Source organism: Mustela erminea, chromosome 9 (genome assembly GCF_009829155.1).
Source record: "Mustela erminea isolate mMusErm1 chromosome 9, mMusErm1.Pri, whole genome shotgun sequence".
Taxonomy (NCBI): Eukaryota; Metazoa; Chordata; class Mammalia; order Carnivora; family Mustelidae; genus Mustela; species Mustela erminea.
The window spans coordinates 107,728,822-107,754,704 of NC_045622.1; the positions used below are offsets into that span (position 1 = coordinate 107,728,822).

Below are 25,883 nucleotides of genomic sequence, written 5' to 3' on the forward strand. Positions count from 1 at the left end.
TTGGGGTTCGCGGAGGGTAGTGGCGCTCAGACCCGCGGCGCAGGAGGGTCTGTAACTCCGCGGTCTGGAATGGGCGGGGAAGGGGAGCTCCCTTTCTCTGTATTGTGCGCTTAAATCCCGCCCCTTTCCGGGGAGCCTTCCGTGGATTGGCTGTCCTTCCTTAACGTCACACGGCCCCGCCCCGGCGCGCGCCCCGCCGCGTGCCCACCCCCGGGCGGCTGCTGCAGCCTACGCTACACAGGCGCTGCCTGCCGCCCGCGGAGCCGGAGCTCAACCGCGAGAGCGCAGAGCTCGACGTGGGCTCCTGGGCCGCGGCGGCGGGCAGGCGATGCTCCAGAGGCCTGAGCAGCCATGGAGGCCGAGGCGGGCGGCCTGGAGGAGCTGACGGACGAGGAGATGGCGGCGCTGGGCAAGGAAGAGCTGGTGCGGCGCCTGCGGCGGGAGGAGGCGGCGCGTCTGGCGGCTCTGGTGCAGCGCGGCCGCCTCATGCAGGAGGTGAATCGGCAGCTCCAGGGTCACCTGGGCGAGATCCGCGAGCTCAAGCAGCTCAACCGGCGCTTACAGGCCGAGAACCGTGAGCTGCGCGACCTCTGCTGCTTCCTGGACTCCGAGCGCCAGCGCGGGCGGCGCGCCGCACGCCAGTGGCAGCTCTTCGGGACCCAAGCATCCCGAGCTGTGCGCGAGGACTTGGGCGGTTGTTGGCAGAAGCTGGCCGAGCTGGAGGGCCGCCAGGAGGAGCTGCTGCGGGAGAACCTGGCGCTTAAGGAGCTCTGCCTGGCTCTCGGCGAGGAGTGGGGCCCCCGAGGCGGCCCCGGCGGCGCTGGGGGCTCAGGCGCCGGGCCGACACCCGAGCTCGCCTTGCCTCCCTGCGGGCCCCGCGACCTGGGCGATGGAAGCTCCAGCACCGGCAGCGTGGGCAGTCCCGACCAGTTGCCCCTCGCCTGCTCCCCAGATGACTGAGCGCTCAGCTTCCTTCACGTCGACGCCCGACCAGACTGCTTCCCAAGCGCCGGGACTGCGGTGGACCTCGGGACCTGGACGCCGTGCCGCCTGCGTACGAGGGGCCGCTGGCATGGATTTGGAAACTCTGGCACTAAGGAGGGCCCCTCGCTTTCGCTGGTGGGGCAGCAGGGGAACTGGAGGCTGGAGCGGAGGGACTTGCTGGGGGCGGGGTGGGGGCTAATAAACTGGAACGGAAGCAGAGCCCGTGGCCTGGGCAGCGTCTGTTTGGGACTCGCCGGGGTGGGAACGAGGGCGGGGACGTTGAGACAGGGTACCATTGCCATCTGGAGGGGCTGCAGAACTAAGGCGGCTGACTACCCCAAGACCTCAAGCCTGGGGCGGGATGTGGGACCGTGGTAAGCCCCTGGCTCCCCCCATTAGGCCTCGGGACAGGCCGTGATCCGGCCCCTGAAGTGGCTCCAGCTCCCTTCCCGGCTCCTTCCTGTCCAAGACAATGGGGCAGGAAGCAGGTGTTGGGGGCCTAGAACCCAGTCTGCAGCCTCCCCCGAGGCTGGAAGGGGCGTAACAGCGCCCTCCTATGGTCCGCGCAGGAGCGCTGTGGGCCTCCATCAGGAGGAAGAAGATAATCCTTTTGGCTTGGCGCCCAACAGCACTCTCTTTCTCCCCTCAGTCCTGGAGATGAGGCAGCGCAGATGTAATCTCATTCGTCAGATAAGACAACTTAGGTCCAGAAATATCAAATATCAAATAATTTGTCCAAACTCGTGCAGTAAGTCCGTAAAGGTGAGACTGGAGCCTAGGGCTTCTGATTCCTCTGGGTTCAATGAGACCAGGCCAGAACTTCAAGCCTTTTATTCCATTTTGGTAGGTTTGTATAAAAATACTCTATGTAGGAAAATAAATAGCAGCTGCCTTCCTTGTGGAAGCTTGGATTCCCTGGAGCTGAAGTCTTCTCCGAGCTGGGGGGCTGCAGGTTGGCTCATCACAGAAGACTCTGGCACTCTCCTGCCATTCAGGAGGGGCCAGCAGAATGCCCTGGTTCGATCACTTGATGCTGCTGGCAGTGTGGGGCTGGGTGAGTTCTGTAGTGTTCTAGGCTGGTAGAGTATCACCTGTCAAGAGCAGGATTGGGTGGACTAGAGGAAGGAGGGCGATGAAGACTGTAGGTGTTGTCTGGAAGGGCTTGGGGGCTCTAGAGGACCTCGAGGGCTCTACAAAGTCCTTTTTGGTTGCCAGGAGTTCCCTCGCACAAATGGGAAATATTTTGTTTCTGATTTAGTGCAAATTCTGCTAGAGAAGCCAGCTCTGGAAAAACAGTGGGTAGCTTTGGTGGCCCCAAGCTGACTCTCCGAGGACGCGGAATATGCCCAGTGTCATCTGGAGGGATGGAGAAGAGCCTGCTGGGATGGGCATGGGATACAGTCCAGACCAGCTGGACCAGTGGGTGGGGAGACATTGGCTAGAGTGGCACCCGCCGGTAGGGGGCTGGGGTGCCTCATAAGGCAAGGAGGGTGGGGGAGCCCAGAGGGTCAGAGGATGGGTCCCCGCTGCTGCTGCTACTCCTGCGATGGGCTGAGGCGCAGGGCTCAGGGGTGCTGGGGTAGGTGAAGACCGGACTAGGGGTGAAAGGAGTCAGGGAGGGTGTGGTCATGAGCGTGGGGGTATGCAATGCTTCGGGTTCAAGCACGGGCCCCGAGGAAAGAGAGATACAAGGTACAGGGCGGGAAGGTGCTGGGGGGCTGCTGGTGCCGCCGGTACCGCCCGCGCCGCCAGTGTCGCACTCCGTGGCCCCTTCCGGAATTTTGCAGATAGGGCGGTGGGCTTCGAGCACCAGCTCCAGGCGCTCCTTCTGCTTCTGCAGCTCCTCAATCTCTCGCTGCAGACCGGACTTCTCGTCCTCCAGTTTATCGGTCTCCTGCGGAGGGTTAGGAGTGGAGTTAGAAGATAAGGGCTGAATATGGCGTAGCCTCGGGAGGTGGTGGTAATTGGGGGAGGGGGTGGGTCTCCAGTGAGCCTGGACTACAACTCCCATGAGCCCTTGGGAGAAAAATGGGCTCGGCTCCCATCAGGCCCGGGAGCATCTTAGAAGGAGGTTGTCTGCCGAAGCTTTAACCCTCCTCTCCCTCTGATGGGAGTGAGATGGGCTGTAACTAATTTTTAATCGCTTTTCCCTCATCGTTTTCTGCGAAGGAGTGCTCCGACGGGAGGCTGGGGGAAGGGGCCTTCATATCCTGGTGCCCTCTGGGACCCCTCAGGCTCTGGGGAGCCACGCCCCTCTGAGCTTCGGTAGACCGGGGCCTGGACACCCTCCGCGCCGGCCGGTGCTCACCGCCTGCAGGAAGTCGGTCAGTTCCTTCCTCCGGTTCCTGCACTTGGCCGCCGCCAGCTTATTGCGCTCGCGCCTCACTCGACGGCGCTCCTCCTCCTCCGGGCTGATCTGGATGGGTAGAGGGAGTAGTGAGGTAGACCCTGGGCCACTGGTCGCCCGGCACTCGCCTTGTGGGGTGGCCCAGGGCTAGGACCCTGGGCGACGGTATGGCAGTGCAGCCCCCCTCTCCCACCGCGCTTCAGGGACCACACAGCACCGGGACAGGTTCCCCGTACTCGCGCTTTAGTGAGATTGAATTAATCAGATTTCCTCCTCGCACCCAGCTTTTTGCCTCGTCTGATTACTCTCAGAATGCCCCCCCAACACCCACACACTCCACAAACCTTTACCCCTCTCCATCTCTCAGGACTCAACTGAGATACCCCCACTCTTCCAAGAAGGTTTCTCTCTCATTTCCCACCCAGAAGTGGCCTTTCTTACTCTGAGCCCCTGGGGCCCAGCCGCTCTTTTTCAAAGGACCCTCATTCTTTTCAGTCTCTTGATAACCAAGTGTCCTCTTCCCCAGAGGCTGTGAGCACTAGGAGAGGTTGGTGAGTGTTGCCGCTGAGTAAGATGTCTTTTATTAGGAACCTACTACATGTCAGTGAAGAGCTTTACACAGATTCTTAACCAAACTTCCCATGTAAGGAACTGAAGCCTGGAGAGGATGAATAACTCGTTTATGGTCCCAGAGCAGAAATTAAAACCCACTCACTCTGTTCCACATTGAGAGGGCAGCTGATGGAGACCACCTCCCCCAAAAGAACCCCACTTAGAGCTCACAGCCCCAGTCTAGGAGTCCCAGAAACTAAGAGCCCCATAAGCACAGGGCTGAAGAAGTCCAGGAGCCTGCCTTGGGCTCACAGCATGGCCCTCTTCTCCAGTTGGTCAAAAAGGTCTGTCTTAACTGCACATCTTTGCAAGATCCTGAACTCAGGTCAAGCTCCTTAATGTGCAAGCCTCACTCCACTACAGTCTCATGTACCAAAATGAAGGAGGAGCCGCTCCCTTAAAGACCCTCTATCTCTTATTTATTTTGGCAAGGAACTGTATTTTATTTTATTTTTTTAGCACTGTGAAGGCAGGAGCCTTGGTTGGGGAGCCAAGAGTCCCCAGCTCACTCTGCTTCGAGCCTGTTAGCTCTGGATGAGACAGTGGCTTGATGGTTAAGATCTCACTTTCGAATTGGAAAGACCTGTCTCATTGCTCACTACTTGCATGATCTGGACAAGTGACGACCTCTGTGTGCCTTCATTTCCCAGCTGTAAAATGGAGAAAACCAGAGTGCATTCCCCAGAGGCTTTTTGCAAAGATTAAATGGGACAGAGAGACTTAGACCCAGAGAGTAGCTGCAGGGAACCCTCCTCTTTCTGTTCTCTCCCCAGCTCCGTCGACGGCATGTGCTCACCATCACCGTCCATGTCAGCGGGTAGAGACCCTCTCCCGTCCACCCACTTCTCCATCTGTTGCTCCACGCGTGCACCTTACATTCTCATCTTCATCCCTGTTCTTGCTCTGCCAACCTCTCTACCCGGAATGTCTTTTCCTTCATCTCTATCTATGCAAATCCTACCCATCCTTCTAGGCTCCAGAAAGCTTTCCCTGATCTAGAAGTGACCTCTTTGCCCTCTGGATCACCCCAGGGGCTCCTATTACTTTCTGCCTTGACCACGAGTCACCAGTGGCCTTACCTCCCCACCTCCCCCCTTTCTAAGCCCATGTGCCTTCGGCCGAGAACTTGTCCTCTGTCCCTCAGCACCACTGTGGGCATCTGCACCAGCGCAATGCCTCTGCTACGTACCTGTTCACAGGGCCGGCGTCGCACCCCTGGAGGTGGCCCTAGGGCCCGGATGACTCCTGGCCGGGGCTGCGGGGGGCTGTACGGGGGGTAGGCCAGAGGCCTGGGGTAGCTGCTGGGTCCAAGGAAGTGAGGCTGCACCATCCACTGCAGCTCCTGGCTGCCACTCACAGCATGGACACTTGGCACGAGGTGGAACTTCTGAGGGATGGGACACGGAAAGCCAGGGATGAGGTCTGTGTAGAGTGAGGTGCCGCTGCTGGGCAGAAACCACACCGCCGTCCACCCTCAGTGCAGCTGTTGGTTCTGAGAGACCGGAAAGAGCACAGCCTGACAGAGAGACTGACTTGGTAACCAGTCTCTGCTTACGAGCTGTGTGACTTCGGGCAAGTCTCATAACCTCGCTGTGCTTTCATTCCCCTATCAGAACCAATACTTATAAAGTATGGATTCCAGGCACCATCCCAACCACTTGACAAATTACTGACTCATCTAATTTGCACAACAGTGTCTTCATTTTCAGACAGGAAGACAGTTGTCCACAGACACATAGCCAGTAAGTGGGAAGTGGAGTTTGGGCCCAGGCGTACTCCTGTATTCTGCCTGAATCCCATCTGTACAAAGAGGAGAATTCTGGCTCCTATCTCCAAGGCTGGGTGGGCGAGAGAATGGGCGTGACAGGGCCTGGGAAGTGGCCGGTGCCCAGTGCATGGGGCTGTGGTGGGCAAGAGCCACTGGCCTGGGCTGGGGCTGTCCCAGTTAACTCTTAGCTCAGCCCCTTACTGGCCGTGACTCGGGGCAAGCTATTTAACCTCCATCCTGGTTTTTAATATGGTTGTAGGTGAGGATTATGGCATCTCATTGATGCGAAGAGATGCCCTTTAGTAGCTCTGAAATCACATTTCACTTGGCAGCTTTAGAAAAATTTACTGGCACAGAATAATGGTGGGCTCTCAACTCAGTGAATTCTTAGATTCAATGAAACCTCCCCGAACCATGCGGGCTGCACTGTAAGCGTTCCGTGTATTACCTGCCAAGATTTTCCTTCAGCCAGAAATCTGAGAAAAGGGTTGAGATGGGGATTCAGTTTTGGGGAGGACTTGGGGCTGGGCCTTGGCGCCCAGGCCTTCGGGAAGCTCGCCACAAGCCCAGGCAAGTCCAGACAGCGGTGTCCCCTGCCTAGCGCTGCGGGCCCAGTGGCCCGGTGACCCCAGTTCCGGGACTGAGGCACTGCCCGCGGCATCTCCCGCTCCCGAGTAGTCGGGCCCCGGGCTGCTGCGGGCCAGGAAGGGAGGGGCGCCCCGGGTGAGTCAGCCACCGTGACTCGGCCGCTGTGACTCGGCGGAACGGACGCCGCTCCTTCCCTCCCCTAACGACACGTGCGCGCTGCCCCTCGACAGGAAGTGGGCACCTGCAGCCACCCAAGTCCCCCCAGCCTGCAGCGGGGCGCCGTTTGGTGCCGACAGTCGGGAGACGCGGGAGCTGCCCGCTGCAACACCCCGCGCACTTCCCGTCATCTCGCAGCCTCCTCCGGCCCCAGCCTGTAAATTAGAGGCGGAGAACCAGTCTCCCGGAGCCCAGCAGGCTCCACTGCTCCGAGAGAGGAACGGGGACTTGGCGACAGGGTACAGACAGACAAACGGGCACAGAGACGGTCACAGACAGTGTCGAGGATTCCCGGTCTGTCGGAGGTAGCCTGCCGCTGGATGTCGCCCCCCTCCTGTGTGGGGACTTATCGGCGTCAGCTCAGACTCCGGATCCCGGGGGATTTAGTCCGCGATGGATCAGACCCTCTCTCTGCTCCTGTCCGAGCTGGAACTAATCCCGGACTAAGGGGCGCCTTTCTGACGCGGACAGGACGAAGAAATCAGTCGTGGACGGGAGGAAAGAAAGAAGGTAACAGAGACAACAGGACAGATAGACAGTAGACAGCGAAGGAAAAGGGGGCAAGACAGAGGGGACGTTCGCAGATCTTTGTCGCGCCTGCCGCGCGCGTTCCCCTGGGCTGTGGGGGGAACGTGCCTCTAGACGCGGGAGAATCCGCGGCCACGGCCACGGCCCAGATTCAGTCCCCACTCCTGTTCGCGGCCCCGGTCCCAGAGTGTGCGGAGTCGACCGCAGTGTCCCAGGCGCTGTCCACCCGGGAACCCCAGGCGTCGGGTCCCTCTCACCTGCTGGCCTGAAGTGGGGGGCTGCGCCGGGCCGCCGTACGCACCGCCGGCCCCGGAGCTCGGTCCGGGTTCCCCGAAGTCTCGGAACATGCCCTGGCTGGCTGCTTCGTGGGGTCCGCGTCGCCGGCTTCGGTTCTGACTCACTTGCTCCTCGCGGAGTCTTTTCTTTTTATGAATGAAAAGTTCTCGGGCTGAACCACTTCGATTGGGAGGGGGGAGCGGGCGATTTTCAACGGCGCTGGACACCTCAGGGCTCCACCTCCCCAGACGCTCCGCCTTTTGCCAATCCGCACTGAATTTGTCTACGCCTCCTACAGTCCAGTGACCGCCTTGTCGTGGGGAAAGGGACGGACCTGGAGTCCCCCAGGACAGCGGCGGGTCAGCCCCTTCTGACGTAGTTGCCCATACATGGTGCAATTTCCTCGCCGCGCCCAGGTGGAGCCGAGGATTCCCCCGCGGATTTACGCACCTGTAAGCGCCTGGGCGCCGCACCCCGCCCGCGAGCCCAGGCTTTGGACCGGCCTTCCCATGCGCAGGCGCGGAGCCCACTCATCGCTGGATCCGGCCTTAGTGTTGGCATTCGTCAGAGGGCACGAAAGACTCACACCTTGTGGCGGGTGGGAGGTTGGAATGATGAATGAGAAAGGGGTCTGCAAACAGTAAAGTGGATTATAAATGTGATTGTGCTGGTTATTATTTTATTTACGGGGTGCTTACGTCGTACTTAACTGCCGTCCAAGGCTTCACACCTGCTGGCATTGTTTTAAGGTTCAGGTATACTAAAAAGTGGGTAAATGATAAACCAGGGTTACCGAAGGGTGGTCTATTTTAAACGTTTACGACGGACAAGTTAATGGTTTGAACTACCCACAAATACAAGGTGACTCGATTGTGCTACTCCTGGGATAATTTCAGAAGTTATAACAAGTTTTGATTCAGAGCCTCCATAAGCGGTTAAGAGACTGCGGAGTCGGCCATGGGACGCATTTGTCCTATGCTCTGTTAAATGCCATCTTCTTTAAATACTGTCACCGCTCCTTGGGGCTCTGTGGTCACCAGCCTTATTTGGAGATGTGCCAAATTTCAACAACTAAAGCCAACACCGTGGGGAGTCGGTACCATGGTCCTCCCCATTTTACAGATGGGGGAAATAAGGCTGAGGTATGTTGAGAAGAAGTGCCTAATGTCACAAAGCGAGGGGCTGAAGCAGGTTGCCAAATCAGGGCTGTGGGAGCTCCCACGCTCAGGCAAGATTTCTCCAAGTCCTCCCACACGCTTTTTTTTACCAGTGCAGAATGTCAGTGCTGAGAGGACCACCCCAAAGCTTCTGGGCTTCTTCCCATTCTACAGACGGGAGAACTAAGGCCCAGCGGGAGTAAGGGGCTGCCAGTGTCCCACAACTACAGAGAGAGAGCTGGGCTCTTCTGCTTTCCATAGCTACCTCCGTTTGGCCAGCTCCAGTTTTGTCATCAAGGAAGAAAGAGTTTGGGGAAAAACAGGGTCCTGGGCTTCCCTTCCTTGGGGACTGAGGCCAGGGGTCTGTGGGTGCACTCAGGGCTCAGAGACACAAAGCCAGGTGGTATAGCTCAGCGGTAGAGCATTTGACTGCAGAGATACAAAGCCAGCTTGGCCCTGGGATTCCAGTCCCAGAGCTACCATTTTCTGTCTCTATGACCCTGGGTGGGTCACCTTCCCTTTGAGTCCCAGTCCCAGTGGGAATAATTGAGCCTCCTGCTGACCTCATGGGGTTGCTATAGGATCAAATGAGATCATAAATGTGAAAGTGCTTTGTAAGCTGTAACGTGCTGTGCACTCAGAAGGTGGTTCCCAGCTCGGTGCCTCTCCCTTACCCTTGTTCTACTCGAGGCTTGTCTTTCTCTAAAAAGAAAAGAAGCTAACAGCGGTTTACCAGGCTGAGAAATATAGAGGTGAGAGAGACAGAGGGAGAGAGAGAGAGAGAGAGAGAGAGAGATTTGAGCCAGTGTGATCCGTGGAAAAGAACATGCCTGCTGGAATCAGACAGTTCCAGGTTCTGGAGTTTGAATTCTGGTTTGGCTGCTCACCAGCTATATGACCTCGATGAGACACACCATCTCTCAGAGCCTCTGTAAAATGGAAACATAATGATGACTACATCTCAGGGTTGTTCAAGAATAGAAATAAAATAATATCACATGTTTAGCCCTGCATATAGTAAGAACTTGGCGAAGAGCAAAAACAAATACACGTGTTAATACAAAGTTCCAGAAGCGGGAGCCCTTGGGGTTCTGATCACAGGCTAAGGCAATCACGCAGCACACACACACACACTAACTGATGTTTGAACTCTTTGGCTGAGCCCAGGTTGGATGGGTCAAGGTGACAAAGGTGGCCAGGTGGTGGCACATGTGAGGACTGATGCAGATCAGCCCTGATGGCATACACCCACCTGATCCAGAAACACCACCCTGTCCCACTTGCCCAGCATCCTGGGGGCAGGGACAGAGCAAGGCCTCCGATCTCAAATCAGTGTGTGTGTGTGTGTGTGTGTGTGTGTGTGTGTGATTACATGGTTTTCTGAAAGTCCCTTCTTGCTCTAACCGTTGGTGGAGCCACAAGGAGGTCCTTTCAGAGGCAGCACATTCCAAGCTCCTCAGTCATGAACTCCTGCTTCGTGGCTGCAGTAACGTTCCTGGCCCCTGACCTCACCAGCTCCCACCCAGGGAGGCCAGGCGTGATTCCCAAGGGGCCACTGTGATTGCAGGAGTCTGGGGGCCCGGAGGTCTGAGACACCAGGGCACTGACCCCTGGCACCCTGTGTGAGCCTGGCTCAGTCACCTCCTTCTCTGAGCCCCAGAGAATGCCCATCTCTTGGGGTTGCAGGGAGGAAAAGGAGGTAATGGGTGAGTGTGCTTGGCACCCAGCAAGCTCTGTCAGTGCCCCCAGGCTGTAGGAGGGGATGTTTATGTGTTTCATTTTCCACTCACTTATTATTTTTTTAAAGATGTGTTTATTTATTTGAGGGGGAGGAAGAGAGATTGTGGGGGTGGGGCAGAGGGAGAGAGAGAGAAATCCTCCAGCGGACTTCCCACTGAGCACGGAGCCCGGCTCAGGCTCAATCCCAGGACCCTGAGATCATGACCTGAACTGAAATCAAGAGTCGGACACTTAACCTACTGTCACCCAGGCACCCCTCCATTCACTTTTTTTCTTCAAGGTTTTATTTATTTCAAAGAGAGAGAGAAAAAACAAGCAGGGAGGGGGATAGAGGGAGAGGGAGAAACGGGCTCCTCTCTAAGCAGGGAGCCCAATGTGGGACGCGATCCCAGGACCCTGGGATCATGACCTGAGCTGAGGGCAGCTGCTTAACCAACTGAGCCACCCAGGCGCCCCTCCATTCACTTTTTAAAGCGAAGTTTATTTATTTTATAAACAGGGTTGAAATTTACATAACATACAATTAACCATTTTGAGCGTAGACTTCAATAGAATTCTGTGCACTCACAGTGTTGTGCAACCACCACTTCTCCCTAGTGTTCAAAACTTCTTTATTATTCCGAAAATCATCCCATCCCACTAAAGAAATCAGTCCCAGGGTGTCTGGGTGGCTCAGTGGGTTGAGCCTCTGCCTTCAGCTCAGGTCATGGTCTCAAGGACTGGGATCGAACCCTGCATCCGGCTCTCTGCTCAGTGAGGAGCCTGCCTCCCCTTCTCTCTCTCTCTGCCTACCTCTCTGCTTCCTTGTGATCTCCTTCTTCGTTAAATAAATAAATAAATAAATAAATGAAATCTTAAAAAAAAAATCACTCCCAATCCCCAACTGGGAACCACAAATCCTCTTTCTGTCTCTGTGGATTTGCCTATTTTGTACATCTCATATAAATGGAATCATACAATATGTGACCTTCTGCATCTGGTTTCTTTCACTTAGCATAGTGTTTTCCAGGCTCATTTATGTTGTAGTATGTGTCAATACTCTGTTCTTTTTTTATTGCTGAATAATATTCTATTGTATGGATATACCACTATTTATTTATTCATAAGTTGATGGATATTTGAATGTTTCTCCTTTTTGGATATTATGACTAATGGTGCTATAGACATTTGTGTACAAGTTTTTGTGTGGACAGATGTCTCATTGATCTTGGGAATGTACCTAAGAGTAGAACTGCTGGCTCATATGGTAATTCTCTGTTTCACCTTGTGAAAAACTGCCAGACTGTTTTACAAAGTGGTTGGATCATTTTACATTCATACTGGCGGGTATAAGAAGCTTCTAATTTGCCCACATCCTTGCCAACATTTATTATTTCCATTTTTGAAATGAAAGACATCCTAGAGGGTGTGACATGGTATCTTGGTTTTTTTTTTTTTTAAGATTTTATTTATTTATTTAACAAACAGAGATCACAAGAAGGCAGAGAGGCAGGCAGAGTGAGAGAGGGAAGCAGGCTCCCCACTGAGCAGAGAGCCTGATGCAGTGCCCGATCCCAGGACAAGGATCATGACCTGAGCCAAAGGCAGAAGCTAAATGAGCCACCCAGGCACCCCTGGTATCTTGTGTTTTAATTTGCATTTCCTTAATAACAGATCATGTCCCTTAATGATGAATATTTTTTCATGTGCTTTTTTGCTATTTATATATATTTTAGGAACAAATGTCTATTCGAATCCTTTGTCCATTTCTATTTTTTTTAAGTTGGCTCCATGCCCAATGTGGGGCTCAAACTCATAACCCCGAGATGAAGAATCCCATGTTCTACAGACTGAGCCAGCCAGACACCCCTAGTTGGTGGGGTTTTGTGTGTGTGTGTGTGTGTGTGTGTGTGTGTGTGGTTGTTGCATTATAAAAGTTCTTCCTCTATTCTGGCTAGCAAACCCTTACCAAAAATATTATCTGTAGCTATTTTCTCCCAGTCTGTAGGTTGTCTTTTCACATTTTTCATAATGTCTTTTAATGCACAAAAGTTTTTCTTTTTAAAGATTTTATTTAGGGCGCCTGGGTGGCTCAGTGGGTTAAGCCGCTGCCTTCGGCTCAGGTCACGATCTCAGGGTCCTGGGATCGAGTCCCGCATCGGGCTCTCTGCTCAGCAGGGAGCCTGCTTCCCTCTCTCTCTCTCTCTCTCTCTGCCTGCCTCTCCATCTACTTGTGATTTCTCTCTGTGAAATAAATAAATAAAATCTTTAAAAAAAAATAAAGATTTTATTTATTTATTTGATAGACAGAGATCACAAGTAGGCAGAGAGGCAGGCAGGGAGAGAGGAGGAAGCAGGCTCCCTGATGAGCAGGGAGCCTGATGCGGGGCTCGATCCCAGGACCCTGAGACCATGACCTGAGCTGAAGGCAGAGGCTTTAACTCACTGAGCCACCCAGGTGCTCCTGCACAAAAGTTTTTAAATTTTTTATGAAATCCAATTGTTTTTTCTTTTGTTGCTCATTCTTCCAGGGTCAGAGCTATGAATCCACTGCCAAATTTGAACATCTACCCCTATGTTTTCTTCTAATTGTTTTATAATTCTGTTCTTATATTTAGGTTCCTGGCTGAAATGAGGTTTGATACACATCTAGTGAAGTGTGCTTATCCAATATGTTCAGCTCATGCATGTAACCCCATGCAGCTACTGCCCTCATTACGATAGAGGACATTTCTAGCAGCTTCCAAGCTCCTTGTGCCCACCCCATCCCCCTCAGTCTCCACTCCCCACCCATGGGTACCGCTCTTCTGACTTCTAGCATCATCGATGACTTTTGCCTGTTCTTCATATAAATGGATGTGTCCTTTGGTGGCCGATCACACTCTGTTCTCCAGGATAAGTGCCCAGGGGTGGAATTATTGCGTCACAGGGTACATGGACATTTGCCTTTGATTTTCTCCAACAGTCCTTCCAGAGTGGTTGGACCATTTTACCTGCCACCAGCAGTGGGTAAGAGTTCTAGCCTCCCCCCACCTGGAGGTGACATCTTAGTTCACTTCGACATTTCTTTCCCTTGGTTCTGGCCCCATCCTCTCCTGGACACTCTCCACAGCCTCCAGCCAGGCTCCTTCCTCTCCATTTCCCACCCCGGCAGCCTGAGGAACTCTTTTAATATTCTGACCATTTCGCTCTCAGACTTGGACCCTTCTGAACACTGGCACCTTTTGAATTCTATGCAGGAGGCCTGAGGCCTGGAAAGGAGCCTGCTGTTCTTTTAGGTTGATTGTGGGGTTCGTAGGGCCATGAGGATAACACTAGGCTCACACTCATCAAGCTCTTACGAACGGTTTAAAGTAATGTATTAATCCTCACAACCATCCTGTAGAGATCGCTAATAATGTTATACCCAGTTTACAGATTAGAGAATGGAGGCCCAGGGGAAATTAAGCAACTTGCTCAAAGCCACGCAGTGAGGAAATGGTGCAGCCAGGATTTGAACCCAAGTAGTCAGTCTCGAGTGCCTGTTAGTCCTTCCTGCCTCGCGCTCCTCACTCACTTCACTGCCTTGTTAGTCTGCCCTTTGAAACGGGCCAGAACCTTTAACATGGTATTCCAGGTCCTTCCAGAGGTAGGCTGCCTGCCTAGGCTCTACCCACTTACGCGATGTGCCCCAAACTTGCTGCTGAACGGAGCCTCTTGCCTTCACACAGGCTGTTCCCTGGGCCCCAGATGCCCCTCCTCCCCCCACCCCACCCCAACCTGGCCAAGCCTCTAGCATTCTGCAGGTCTCTGTTTCCCCACCGCTTCCTCAGGAGGCCTTCAGTGAGTCCCTAACCAAGGTTGAATTCCTCATGTGACGCGGTCCCATAGCACTCTGCAGGATTCCTTCTTTTTTAACCTGCTCTGCATAACTATAACATATTTTATATTTACAAATTTTTTTGTTTAAATATTTCATTTATTTATTTGACAGAGAGAGAACACAGGGAGAGAGGGAACACAAGCAGAGGGAGTGGGAGGGGGGAAGCAGGCTTCCCACTGAGCAGGGAGCCCGATGCGGGACTCGATCCCAGGACCATGGGATCATGACCTGGGCCGAAGGCGAATGCTTAACGACTGAGCCACCCAGGCACCCCTATCTTTAAAATATTTTAAATATTCTGTTTTTGGGGGGATTTTCTAGATATTATTTTAAGTTATTTTATTATTTTATTTTTTAAAGATTTTTTTTATTTATTTGAGAGAAAGAGTGAGGGCAGGAGCAGGGGAGAGGGAGCAGCAGACTCCCTGCTGAGCCGGGAGCCCAACGATTGAAGGTAGATGCAGGCCAAAAAAAAAAAAATCAACTTCGTTGAACTCTATTTTGCATCAAAAACATGCATTGGTCAGTTGTTTGACCATCTTAGACACCCGTGTGAGCATGTCCTAATGAAGATACAGAACATTTCCATCCCCTCCCGCCCAGAAAGTTCTCTCCTGCCTCTTTGCAGGTCCCCCACCCTCGCCGAACGTCCCTTATCTCAGTTCTATTGCCACAGATCAGTTCTGTCTCTGGCCTCCGGTGTGAGCTCTTTTCTGGCCGCCGTCTGTCTTGCACCATTATGCCGAGACTCCCCCGGATGCGTGGCGCAGTAGTTCACTCCTTTTGATGGCTGGGTCCGACCCCATTGCGTGATGGACCAGTTTCTGTATCCATTCTCCTGAATGAACTGAATATAAAGTCAAGTGGAGCCGGCTGTGGGGGAGGTAGAGATGATTAAAGACTTGGTCTTGGCCCCAGGGCACCGACAGCTTCAAGAGGTGATCAGACACTGAGGAAAACAGCTTGAAAACCGCCTGGGCTGTTTCCACCTGGGCAGTAGGTGGGCAATGCTGGGGGCAGGAGCGGGAGAGCACCAGGGGCCGGAGAGGAACTCCCAGGACTGAAGGATTCTTTCCCACTGGGGGAGGGCAGGCTTCCCGGCAGGGGTGTATTTGAAGCTGGGACAGCTATTCCTGGGGTTGGAGTCGGTGGGCACAAAGGCCTGGGTTGTGGGGCGAAGAGAGGGGAAGCCCGGGGACTCTGAGGTCCAGAGCGCGTGGTGGAATCTGTGTTGGGCTGTGAGCGGGAGGGGTGGGCAGAGCGAGGCCAAAGCCAGGGTCCTTGAATGCCCGCCTGCCCGAGGAATTTGACTTGGGCTGGAAGACAGGGGGACAACTGAGTGGTGTTTGAACAGGGAAGTGACTTGTGCCCTGTTCTCTGAGGCTGGAATCCAGGGTAGAGGGGGCTGGAGTCCCTTGTGGGGAGGTCTTCTGGGCCTGGCCCTCTAGACTCTCAAAGTCAGAGCCGGTCATGCGGTGGGCCCCGGGCCAGGAAGAGGGTGAGGTATGAGGAGGGCTGCGCTGCTGTGTCCAGGGCCTGGGTATCACCCTATCCATTCCCCAGGTGCCCATGGAGCACGCACAAGTGCCTGTCCCTCTGCTGTCCTTTGAGGCTCATGTCACCTTGCCGCAGACTCATCCCCATGAAGCAGAGGAGGACCCTGAGGCTCCAGAGAAGGAAAGGGATGGATTAAGCGGGAGTCAGGGACTGGGCTACCATGTCCCCACTCTTGTCCTGGGGTTCCCTCCCCCACCAGCTACCTCTCCAGCCCAGGGCACCCTGGAGAGCATCAAAGACCTGGTCCCCACCGCCTGCATTTCCGATCTGTTCTGCAACCTCAGACCAGCTCCTTTTCCTCTGGGACCTTCAGTTTTCTCTTCTTACAGATGAATAATTGACACACTGTGGGCCCTGGAACCAGAAGTTTCTGTGGAGACCCACCTGGGGGAGGGGGAGGGCAGGACAGACCCCCAGGTCCCTTACCCCTGTTCCAACCCGCACAGCTTGGGGAAGCAGTAGTGGACAACCACAAGAGCTCTCGAGTCAGGTGGCCTGGGTTTGAGCCCCAGCTCGGCCGCTTTCTGGCTATGTGATCCAGGGCATTCTCTTAACTTCCCTATGCCCTCACTCTCCTCTTTGTGAAAGTAATATAATGATTGTACCTGCTTTTCAGGTTGTTGGGGAGTAAATGAGATTAGGTGTGGATGGCACTTAGCAGGGGACTGGTTTCTTGTAGAAGGGTTCAGGACGTGTTCGCAATTTCTTGCTGTCAAGTTTTGTGCCACGTGGACCATTCCGTCTGCACGGGGGGCATCAAGGGTCCTGCTGTCAGTACTCAGAACTGCTCTGCCTGCTCAGCCTAGCCCCTTAGGTTCTTGGAGCAGCTCCTGCTCCCTGCAGACCTAAGCCCCGGGTGGTTAGGACCTGTCACCAAGTTCTTGGGTTCTCCTCACCCTCTGGGACCTGGGGCTTACCCCCACCCCTGGGCTCCAGGTTGCCAGTCCCTGCTCCAGGCCAGGAGGGGGATGAAACGCTCATCCTGGGATAAAAGGCTGGCAGACCTAGGCTAGGCCAATAAACCACCCCACCCTCGCTGGGAGGACCTCTGGGCACCCATGTAAACTGAGTCATGGGGGGCCAGGGGGGTGAGTCATGCGGCCTGTGAGTGGGAGCCAGATGGGGCAGAACTTGCCTATGGAGGGCCTTTGGCCATGCCTCATAAAGCCACAACTCTCAGGGACCCTCTGACACCCAGTAGGACCCCAGCCTGCTGGGGCTGAGGGGCAGGGGTCTAGAGGTTGGGCTCTAAGCTCACAAGCCAGCGCCTGTGTGTTCCTGCGTGAGCGTGTCTGTGCAGCGGCGGGAAGGGGAGTGAGGCTGGCAGACCGGAAAGGGAGGCTCTGGCTCTGGAGGAAAGGATGGGGGTTTGGAAAGGAGTCAAAGCCCTAAGAGAGGAAGATTTTGGCGGGAATGCATCTCTGCCCTCTCCTGGCCTCTGGGGGTTTGGCTGATTTCTTTTTCCCCTCTGCAGGACAAGCTTTCTCTTTTTAGCCTGGGAGGAGCCAGGGCCCAGTGGGTGACATGTCTGTCCTCTAGAGTCCCCAGGAGCCAGAGCCGCTCAGTGACACCTCAGTCACTAAGCTCCCTGCTGCAGGGGTACGTAGGAGCACTCTGGGGAGTTGTGGAAGCTGCTAGAGCGTTTCTAACCTTGACCGTGGCCAAGTTACTTTACCCCTCTTCTGGCTGCAGTTCCCTCCTCCGTAAACCGAGGGCTGTGAGGACCAAAATGCATTAATGTGTGCAAACTGCTTGGAGGAGCGCCAGGTACCGCCTAGGTCATGTGCCCGTTTGTTCTTACTATCTGAGCCCCAGCGTCCTCAACTAAACAAATGGGAGAGGGGAGGGGGTTAGAGGCACCCCTTGTCGGGCCATTGCTTTGGATCCAGTCTCTGACGTCATTCTCTGGGAAGCTGCCCCTCCTCCCCCACCCCACTGCCTGCTGACCCTGTCCCTCTGTCCTGCGGTGGGGGGGGGGCGTCACAAGGGAGAATGGGTTCAGTGGGTTGCCGGGCTGTGTGCCCTCACGTTACCCCCTCAGTGTCTCGGGGATGCGCGTCAGAGAAGTGGGGAGTTTCCCTTCCCGGATGAATCAGCTTTGTGACCCAAGCCTCGTCCCTGCCAGGGCCCCTCCCAGCAGGCGGGAGTGGGGTGCAGTTGCCCTGCTGGGAAAATCCCCCAGACCTCACCAAAACCCGGGCTGAAACTTTCTCCCAACTCCGCTGTTTCCTGTCTTCCCTACCGCAGCTGAAATCAGGGGTCAGGTAGATATTCTCCTATCCCCCAGCCAGCCCCTCTAGAGCCGCCTCCCTGGTGTCTGGGGTACACAGGACATGTGAGTGGGAGGAGGTAGATTGTGTGTGTGTGGGGGGGTCTCCTTTCCCCGGGCCTCAGTCATCCTTTATGTGGTTTTATAAAAGAGGGCTGAGCATAGGGGTTTGTCCAAGTTTACTCAGCCTAGCCCATCCTGGGCCTGGGCTGTTTCTTTGCTCCAAACAGGGCAGAATCCCCTGCCAGCCCGAGGGGGGCGATCTTGGGGAGCTCCTGGCCTGCTAGGGAAGCGGTCCTTCCCCTAGGCCTGGGAGACGGGCGAGCCTTCCTGCCCAGGTAGGCTTAGTCATTGTACTCTCTGGGTCTCAGTTTCTCCATCAGTCAAATAGGAATCTTAAGTCTTGGCCCAGTCTGTTCTCCCCGGCAGTTCTGAGAACCCACTTTGTGTGCTTTACAGGTCAGATCCTAAGTCCTGGCTGGGGCTTGTTTGCCTTAGCAGCCCCTCATTCCGATGGCGCTTTCCTGCAGTGGCGGCTCAGTCATGCCGTCAGGGTAGAATGGCCTGGATTCAAACCTTAGCTCTGCCCCTTACAGCTTTGTAACCTGGAACCAATCACTGAACCACTTTGGGCCTCAGTTTCCTCGACGGCAAAACGGCAATAATAACAGAGCCACGTGAGACTTTGAGGAGAGGATGGAGGGAAACATTTAGCACAGTGCCTGGCTCTTGTTATGAGCAGAGGAAACCGGCCCGGAGACAGAGAGTGACTTTCATTCACTCATTCACTTCTTCAATGTGTATCTGGCACTTGTGCTCGGCCAGGTCCTATGCTGGACCCTGCAGACCCCCTGCGGGACAAAGTGGAGCCATTGTCCTTGTGGGGGGGGCCCCCCCCACAGATGAGAGCCGCAGTGGGGTGGGTGTTATGGGAGCCTGGGGTGTGGATGAATGAGGAAGGAGAAATCTCTGGGAGGAGGGGCTGTGAGGTGTGAGGTGTGTTTCGCCAGGAAAGCACGGGAGGGTCAGGCACACCAAATGGAGGGCACGAGCAAGGCACCAAAGCGAGAATGACCAGCATGACTGCAAGAAAACAGGCAGCTGTTTGCTTCTGGAGCAAGAAGGGTGAAGCAGAGAGTGGAGCGGAGGAGTCCGGGGGAACAGGCAGGGCTGGATTCGGATTGAAATCTGGATTCGGATTTTAGTTGATTTATGGAGAGGTTGCTCCGGCCAAGCACTGTGCTAGGCTCTTGGGACAGGTCTGAGATTTTGGATGCTGTTCTTGCTTTCCCTAAGCCCCCCAGTCTAGGCACGCGGCTCGGGGACCAGTGGGAGATGGCATCAAACGAGTGGTTACATAAGTAACCTCCCGACCCTTGCTGAACGACAGGTGTTCAAGCAGAAGGAACAGCCTGAGACCCAGGGCTGCGTGCCAAGGGGTGAAGGAAGTGCCGGTTGGTTCCAGTGGGGTGAGCACAGGCGGGAAGGGGCACCTGAGGAGAGCTGGGGCTCGGGAGGGGTCTAGGGTCATGGCTGCTTCGGGAGAGTGGACTCCAGATTGCAGGCTATGGGGAACCATGGAAGGGCTTTGAGTAGGAGAGGGGCACAGGCAGCTCTGCAGTGGAGCTGGCTGCAGGGGGATAGATGGGGTCAGTCGGAGAGAATGGGGCAGCGGAGGCAAACTGCGGTGGTGTGGGAGCGAGAGTGAGGGCTGGGCTAAGGCAAGGCCATGAGGATGGAAGAGAGAGGGTTTGTGAAATGCTTAGGAAATGCTAGGAAAGGACCATCAGATGCTGTTGATACCACCTGGGCTGCTTTGTGGGACCCATCAGGGCCTGGCAGAACCCCCCCGAGCCCTGGCCCAATTTGGTCAAGTGCAAAGCATTGCTTGTCTGAGGGACGCAGGGTAACAGGGCTCCAAATCAGAGACCACCTGGGACTTCCCAGGGCTGGGCTGAGGCAACTCAGGCCTGGGGAAACTCGGGGTGAGGAGGAAGCTGGGGAGGGGGCTGAGGCAGCATCTCATGACTCACCCACTTCCACCCAGTCAGCCCGGTGGCATCTCCGCTCCCCTGCTCCAAATTCCAATTTGGTGAGGCTGCTGGAGGCTGAGTCAGCTCCGGCACGGCACGAGAGCAGCGTCCCAAGGGGCTCCTTGCCAGAAACCCTGGCCCCCAACCAAGGCCAGGGCCAGGCTCCCAGACTACAGTAGCCTCAGCCGAACGGTGCTGCCCACGATCATGTGAGTGACTGTGCCTTGGGGGTTGTGAAGAACTCACAGTGGGTGAGGCTCTGGGTAACAGTCCAAGGAGGAGGCAGAGGCCGGGGGCTAAGTCCTCCTCTGCTCAGCTCACCACACGACTCTGGGAGATTTCCTTTTCCCTCTTGGCCTCTACTTCCTTGACCACACAAGGGGACCCACATTTCCTAAGTAGTTCATGAGACTTAAATAAGACATATGAAGTGCTTTGCAAACTGCCCCGTGGCCCAGGATAGTCAGAGTGGGAGGAGTGAGGCAAAACGTGAGAATGTCCGGAGTCCCTTACAGCTGTGCAGGCTGCTTACCGCGTAAGAAGTCCAACCTAGGCTGTCGAAATCTAGCCCGTCCTCCGCTCACCGGGCTGTATTCCCTCACCTAGAAATGCTAGGACCAAGAGGGTACCCTGCCCTAACTGACACACACAAATACACCCAGTAGTAGCTCCTCAGACTTTGCTGGGTCAAGCCCCTAGATTTATGGGAAACCACTAAGAAACCGATTCTGATTCTTGGAATGGAGGAGAAGCAGGACTGGTTTTGCAGAGGCTCCCAGAGAGGCTCCCAGCCTTGGCAGGGAGATGATTCTTATTACTGGGGAGCAGTTAGGGGTTCCCAGGTAGGGTAGAGAAGAAGTCTCTTCTGGTCCTGCCTCTCTCCAGAAACCAAAGCAGGCAACCAGTATTTTAAAAAACACTCAAGACACGGACCCAAACTGGGTTTTATTGAAATGCCAGGAGCAGGCACATGTCAAAGTAGTAAAGGAAGGAAGGAAAGAAGGAAGGAAGGTGGTGCAGGCTGTGAGTGGCGGGGGAGGGGCGGGCCCCACGTCCATGGCCCTGGCATCCCCTCTCTCTGCCAAGGGCTGAGTGGGTACAATTACCCAACCCCCCCCCCCCAAGAAATAGCATGCTTAGGCCTGCAGGGCCTTTGCCCCCTGGACTGTGAAGGCTCCAAGAGGGACCGGAAGCACTCATTTTTGTCTCTTGTGAGGGAGGAGGAAAGGTTTCAGAAGGAGAGGTACAGCCGGGGATGAGGGTGGCCGGGCAGGCTCTCCTCCTGGGAATCTGTACCCAGTCTGCGGTCCTGGATGACAGAGGGAAGCAGCAGTGAAAAGAGCTGAGGGTCCGGCCCTCAGGGAGCCAGAGCCTCCAGCTGGTGGGGACTTGAGTCAGCCCTGAACAGAGAGCACGAGTTCAAGGGAACTGAAGATGCAGGCAGTTCCCGGTTGGCCGACGGACTGACGCAGTCCTCAGAGCTGGGGGGGCTCAAATTCCGTGGGACAAAGAGGAGGAAGACGGGAGAATCCATCCCTAGCAGGGAGGGGGGACGAAGGGGGCAGAAGGTGGTCTCCCCTGACCGGCCGAATTAGGTCAGTTCCACATTGTTGGCGCGGTCCAGCACACGGGAGCCACGGGTACTGCCCCCCAATTGAAAACGACTCTCGTAGAGTGTGGGGCAGAGGTGCCAGCGGTTGGCTCGGTAGATGCCCAGGTAGGTGTAGACGTCAGGCTTGTAGGTGAGCAGACACTTGATGCCTGCTGCACGGATGGCCGCATCCGCCTCTAGCACACCCAAGCGGTCCGTGAAGTCATCCGTGTAAACACAGATGACTTGGCGCCCCCCCTCCCTGGCCCGTGGGCTCACCTTGGCCACCTGAAGCCGGCCCTCCACCACAGCCCGAGCAATGCCGGCCCAGGCGTGGTCCAGCTTGAAGCCAGGTGCCAGGTGTATCAGCCACTTGCCAGAGAGCACGTGATGGGTGATGGCCAGCTGGCGTAGGGTGCTCGGTGTGATGGGCCGCCCACTGGTCTGCAGAGCTTCCCAGGCTGCCTGCAGGCCCTGCACATCACCCGAGTTGGGGACGTAGCCCTGCCCATATGCCGCAATCCAACCCACAGGCTCAGAGTTGGGCGAGCCAGGGTCTCCATAGCGAGTAACTTGGGAGGGTGGGTACTTGGCCAACCAGGCATCCAGCTCAGCGGCAGGTGTGGTGCGGGCATCAAACACCAGCCAGGGGTCCATGTCCGCTGCCATGGCCTCCGCGGCCAGGTGCTCAGCAGTGAAGCCATCCTCACGGCCGCCTGGAGAGTCTTCCTCCTCCATCTCTTCACCAGGCTCCATCCTGCTATGGAGGAACCGAGTTAGGGCAGGCCTAGGACACATCTACAGCTTGGCTGGGCCCTAGCAGGTGCGGCCAATGAGCTAAACTCTGTGGCCTTGGGCGAGATTTAAGGTCCCATGCCTCAGTTGCCTCATCTCTACAGCTGACAACTCTTCTGTCCCCTAGAGCTGTCGAGCCTTAAACACCCGAGGTGGAATAAGGGCTCCATAAAGGCTGTTGCTCAGCTCATTATCACTCTCCCTGATGCACAGACCAAAAACTGAGGCTCAGAGAGAAGGGACTTACCCAAGGTCACACCTGCAGTGAGTGACAGGGCCGAAATGTGAATTCAGGTAGGGAAGCAAACAGCCCAGCTACACCTCCTGGCCCTGCCAATAACTGGCAGGAATCCAGAGCACTGGGATTTAACGAAGGCAAGCAAAGAAGCGCACGTTCGCGCAGCATCGAGTAAGGCCCAGTAGGGCCAGACCCTCGAGGATGGCGCTGTCGGGTCCACCTTAAGACAAGCAGGCTGAGGCCCAGAAAGAGCAGTGCCCGGTCCAAGGCCAATGGGGCGGTAGCCGGACTGGAACCCAGGCTTGTTAGAGCCTAGGAGAGCGCCAGCCTCGGGCCAGCCGCGCCCGCCGCCATTAGCGCCCACATCCTGAGCCGCGCCCCCGCCCAGCCCTGCCCCGTCCCGCAGCCCCGCCGTCACCTTCGGCCTTCGCCGCGCTCGGCGCCGGCCCAGCCCCGCGCCCGGTTCCGCTCCTGCCGGGGCTCTGCGCCGCCGCCGCTGCCACCGCCGCTGCCGCCGCCGCCGCCACCGCCGCGCCCCGCCCCCGCCACGGCCGCCGCCGCCGCCATCTTAGCGCCCGCCGTCTCAACAACAACTTTATAGACAAGCGCAGCACGGGGCGGGGCCACCGGGCCGGTCGGCCGCGCCGCGGGGCGGGGCCCGAGTGGGGAGGGGCTGACCCCGTGGGCGGGGCCGGGATCCGGGGGTGGGGCTAACGTTCGTTCTCCTAAGCTTGGGGGGCCGGCGGGAGTGGCGGTCCGGTCCGGGATCGTCGCGCACCGCCGGGGAGGCTCCAAGGGGAGGGCTCTCCGGCCCTGAGAGCGGCGTGCTGACCGGCGGCGCTAGGACCTCGTGGGGAGCGGCGGGGGCGGAGCAGGCGGCACCAGGACCCGGGGGAACCGCGACAGGCGGGCGGCGAGCAGGCCCGGGGGCCGGGAAGCTGCGGACCGCGGCGCTGGGCCCGGTGCGGCGAGAGAGGCCCTGAGATGCCGAGCAAGAAGAAAAAGTATAACGCGCGGTTCCCGCCGGTGAGCACGTGGCCAGGCCCGGGAGGAGCAGGCCGGGCTCCCGGGAGGCTCGGGCCCAAGCCGGGCTGGGTGGGGGGGCGGGCGCGTCGCGGTGTTCGGGGACACGGACGCCCCGCCCCCTTCCGTGCTCTCCCGGCGTCGGGGGCCCCCCGCCCCCTTTCTCCCGGATACCCTCTCTCATCCCCCCGCCCCAGCACCCCTTTCTGGGACGGAGGTGACAGGGTCCGAGTTTTCTGCCCCCTTCCCAGGCGCGGATCAAGAAGATCATGCAAACTGACGAAGAGATCGGGAAGGTGGCAGCGGCGGTGCCTGTCATCATCTGTATCCTGTCGGGGTCTGGCCAGGTTGAGGGACGTGGGGTAGGGAGGAAGCCCGGGGTCGCCTTCTTTAGGCTGGGGATCCCCCACCCGTATTCTCCTTGACGCTCCTCAGCGCGGGCGCTTGAGCTGTTCCTGGAGTCCCTGTTGAAGAAGGCTTGCCAGGTGACCCAGTCCCGAAATGCCAAGACCATGACCACATCCCACCTGTGAGTGGCCCGGAGCTGGTCGGGCCCAGTGGGACCCTGCCCCAGGAGTTCACACACTTAGGGGAGGTGGGAGGCTGCTGAGAGACCAGCAGTGCCTCAGACACTGGTGGGTTTGAACTGGGGGAGGAGGGGCTGGGCGCTCTAGCCTAATGGGAAGGTCCCTTAGTGGAGATGGGGTGGAGGTTTTCCAGGCTCCGTTCTCCTGACATCCAAAGACCCTTACTGTCCCTTGCTGAGGGCCCAGATATCTGGGCCCCCCCCCCGAATGCCGCCTTCTCTCCACTGTTTCCAGGAAGCAGTGCATTGAGCTGGAGCAGCAGTTTGACTTCTTGAAGGACCTGGTGGCCTCTGTGCCCGACATGCAGGGAGACGGGGAAGACAACCACATGGACGGGGACAAGGGTACCCGCAGGTGGGGAGCCAGGGCCAGGGGTTCAGGCAAGGAAGGCCAAGGCCACCCGGGTTGGGGGTGGTTGGGGGGTGGTCAGGGAGTGCTGAGATCTCTGGGCAGATGGACTGTCCCTTCCCGAAGGGGCCGGAAGCCTGGCAGCGGTGGCCGGAAGAATGGTGGGATGGGGAGCAAAAGCAAGGACAAGAAGCTGTCAGGGACGGACTCGGAGCAGGAGGTGAGCGAGGCTCCCCCAGCCCCCTGCCCTACCCTGTGGTGTGGAGAGGGCGGTCTTCTGTCAGGCCTTGGTGGCTGGACACCTGGTCCCGTCCTCACTTGGGCTCTTTTGTAAACTGGGCCGGTAAAGGTTAGGCTGTTTCTGTCCTTGCCACTCCCGAGGGTCCAGGCTCCCCAGGGATGAGCTCGTGCTTTTCTTGTCGTCTCTGCCCCTTGCCTTGCTCCCAGGAGGACTCTGACGACACAGACACCGATGGGGAAGAGGAGACATCACAGGCTCCAGCCCAGGCCAGCCATCCCCCTGCCCACTTTCAGAGGTAAGCACCTCAGGGGCAAGAGAGGGGGACTAGCGGACTCCATATGGCTGACATGTCCTTTTTGTCCTCGTGGCAGATCTGGAGGACAGGAGGGGAGGAACTGAGGAGGGCTTAAATGCAGGAGACTGCTCTCAGAAGGTCTCCTCCCTGACCCGCACCCAGCCCCACTGAGCATGTGACCTGTTCTAGGTCCTTCCCTTCTCTGGGCTTGGCCACCCCCTGGTACACAGGGCCACGGGCTCCGTGCTGGCGGGGGTGAGGCAGGGCTCAGCGGGCAGAAATGGGCACCAGAGAGGGGCCTGATCTTTCTCTCCTGCTTTCTGCCCTGCAGCCCCCCGACACCCTTCATGCCTTTCACCTCGACTCTGCCTCTGCCCCCAGCCCCCCCGGGCCCCTCGGCGCCTGACGCAGAGGACGAAGAGGACTATGACTCCTAGCGCCCTCTGCCCCCCAGGCCACGCCCCCTTTTAGTTGGTTTTAGTTGCTCTGGGGGGGGAGAGAAGATAGAGCTGTTCTTAAATTTATTAAAAAATTAATAATAAAAGGGAACACCCGTGTCTGTCCCAGCCTGCGTCCAGGGCTCCGTGGCCACCTTCCTGTCCATCCACCTGCTTTCCCTGTGCTGAGCTGAGGCCAAGAGCGGTGGCGGGCAGGGCAGCTGCTGAGTGAAAGGAGGGTCCAGAGGCCACGGTTCGGTCAGGGCGGGAGCAGGGGTGCTGGCGGAAGGAAGGTGGGCAGAGTGGTGGTGTAGGGCTGGAGCCAGGGGTGCTGGTTACTCTGGGGGATGACCTGTTCCGTTGTGCCATGGGACCCTGGCAAGGTTCCTCTTTCTCTGAGCCTCTTCTGCCC

At 56.7% G+C, this 25,883-nt stretch overlaps 4 protein-coding genes and 2 long non-coding RNA genes across 9 annotated transcripts; 3 read left to right on the forward strand and 3 right to left on the reverse strand.

The window, feature by feature from the left end:
* Positions 1-180: 180 nt before the first annotated feature.
* On the forward strand, positions 181-1,210 carry CCDC85B (coiled-coil domain containing 85B). The gene has a single exon (XM_032358927.1). The coding sequence runs from the start codon at positions 352-354 to the stop codon at positions 958-960; it is 609 nt and encodes a 202-aa protein (XP_032214818.1). The 5' UTR covers positions 181-351; the 3' UTR covers positions 961-1,210.
* Positions 1,211-1,801: 591 nt separating this feature from the next.
* Positions 1,802-7,864, reverse strand: FOSL1 (FOS like 1, AP-1 transcription factor subunit). The gene is made up of 4 exons (XM_032358926.1): positions 7,301-7,864; positions 5,133-5,330; positions 3,293-3,400; positions 1,802-2,878 (listed from the first exon to the last, which is right to left on the reverse strand). Exons 1-4 carry the CDS (start codon positions 7,388-7,390, stop codon positions 2,459-2,461), a joined length of 816 nt encoding a protein of 271 aa, XP_032214817.1. The 5' UTR covers positions 7,391-7,864; the 3' UTR covers positions 1,802-2,458.
* Positions 7,865-14,602: 6,738 nt separating this feature from the next.
* On the reverse strand, positions 14,603-17,539 carry LOC116598987. The gene is made up of 3 exons (XR_004289215.1): positions 17,290-17,539; positions 16,220-16,356; positions 14,603-14,930 (listed from the first exon to the last, which is right to left on the reverse strand). It is a non-coding gene; the product is annotated as an uncharacterized LOC116598987 (long non-coding RNA).
* Positions 17,540-17,714: 175 nt separating this feature from the next.
* LOC116598986 lies at positions 17,715-20,821 on the forward strand. Its single transcript, XR_004289214.1, has 3 exons — positions 17,715-17,878; positions 19,274-19,352; positions 19,931-20,821. It is a non-coding gene; the product is annotated as an uncharacterized LOC116598986 (long non-coding RNA).
* Positions 20,822-20,842: 21 nt separating this feature from the next.
* C9H11orf68 (chromosome 9 C11orf68 homolog) lies at positions 20,843-23,122 on the reverse strand. Of its 3 annotated transcripts, none has more exons than XM_032358539.1 (2): positions 22,959-23,122; positions 20,843-22,264 (listed from the first exon to the last, which is right to left on the reverse strand). In XM_032358539.1, the coding sequence occupies exons 1-2, from the start codon at positions 23,105-23,107 to the stop codon at positions 21,508-21,510; spliced, it is 906 nt and encodes a 301-aa protein (XP_032214430.1). In that variant the 5' UTR covers positions 23,108-23,122; the 3' UTR covers positions 20,843-21,507. The 3 variants fall into 3 exon arrangements, with proteins under 3 accessions (XP_032214430.1, XP_032214429.1, XP_032214431.1); XM_032358538.1 differs by having other exon boundaries at positions 20,843-22,267; XM_032358540.1 differs by lacking the exon at positions 22,959-23,122 and adding an exon at positions 22,550-22,915 and having other exon boundaries at positions 20,843-22,267.
* A 115-nt stretch (positions 23,123-23,237) lies between these two features.
* Positions 23,238-25,613, forward strand: DRAP1 (DR1 associated protein 1). 2 transcript variants are annotated; one of them, XM_032358541.1, is made up of 7 exons: positions 23,238-23,566; positions 23,815-23,887; positions 23,999-24,092; positions 24,385-24,504; positions 24,604-24,718; positions 24,946-25,034; positions 25,366-25,613. In XM_032358541.1, the coding sequence occupies exons 1-7, from the start codon at positions 23,525-23,527 to the stop codon at positions 25,469-25,471; spliced, it is 639 nt and encodes a 212-aa protein (XP_032214432.1). In that variant the 5' UTR covers positions 23,238-23,524; the 3' UTR covers positions 25,472-25,613. The 2 variants fall into 2 exon arrangements, with proteins under 2 accessions (XP_032214432.1, XP_032214433.1); XM_032358542.1 differs by having other exon boundaries at positions 23,239-23,566; positions 24,625-24,718.
* Positions 25,614-25,883: the final 270 nt, after the last annotated feature.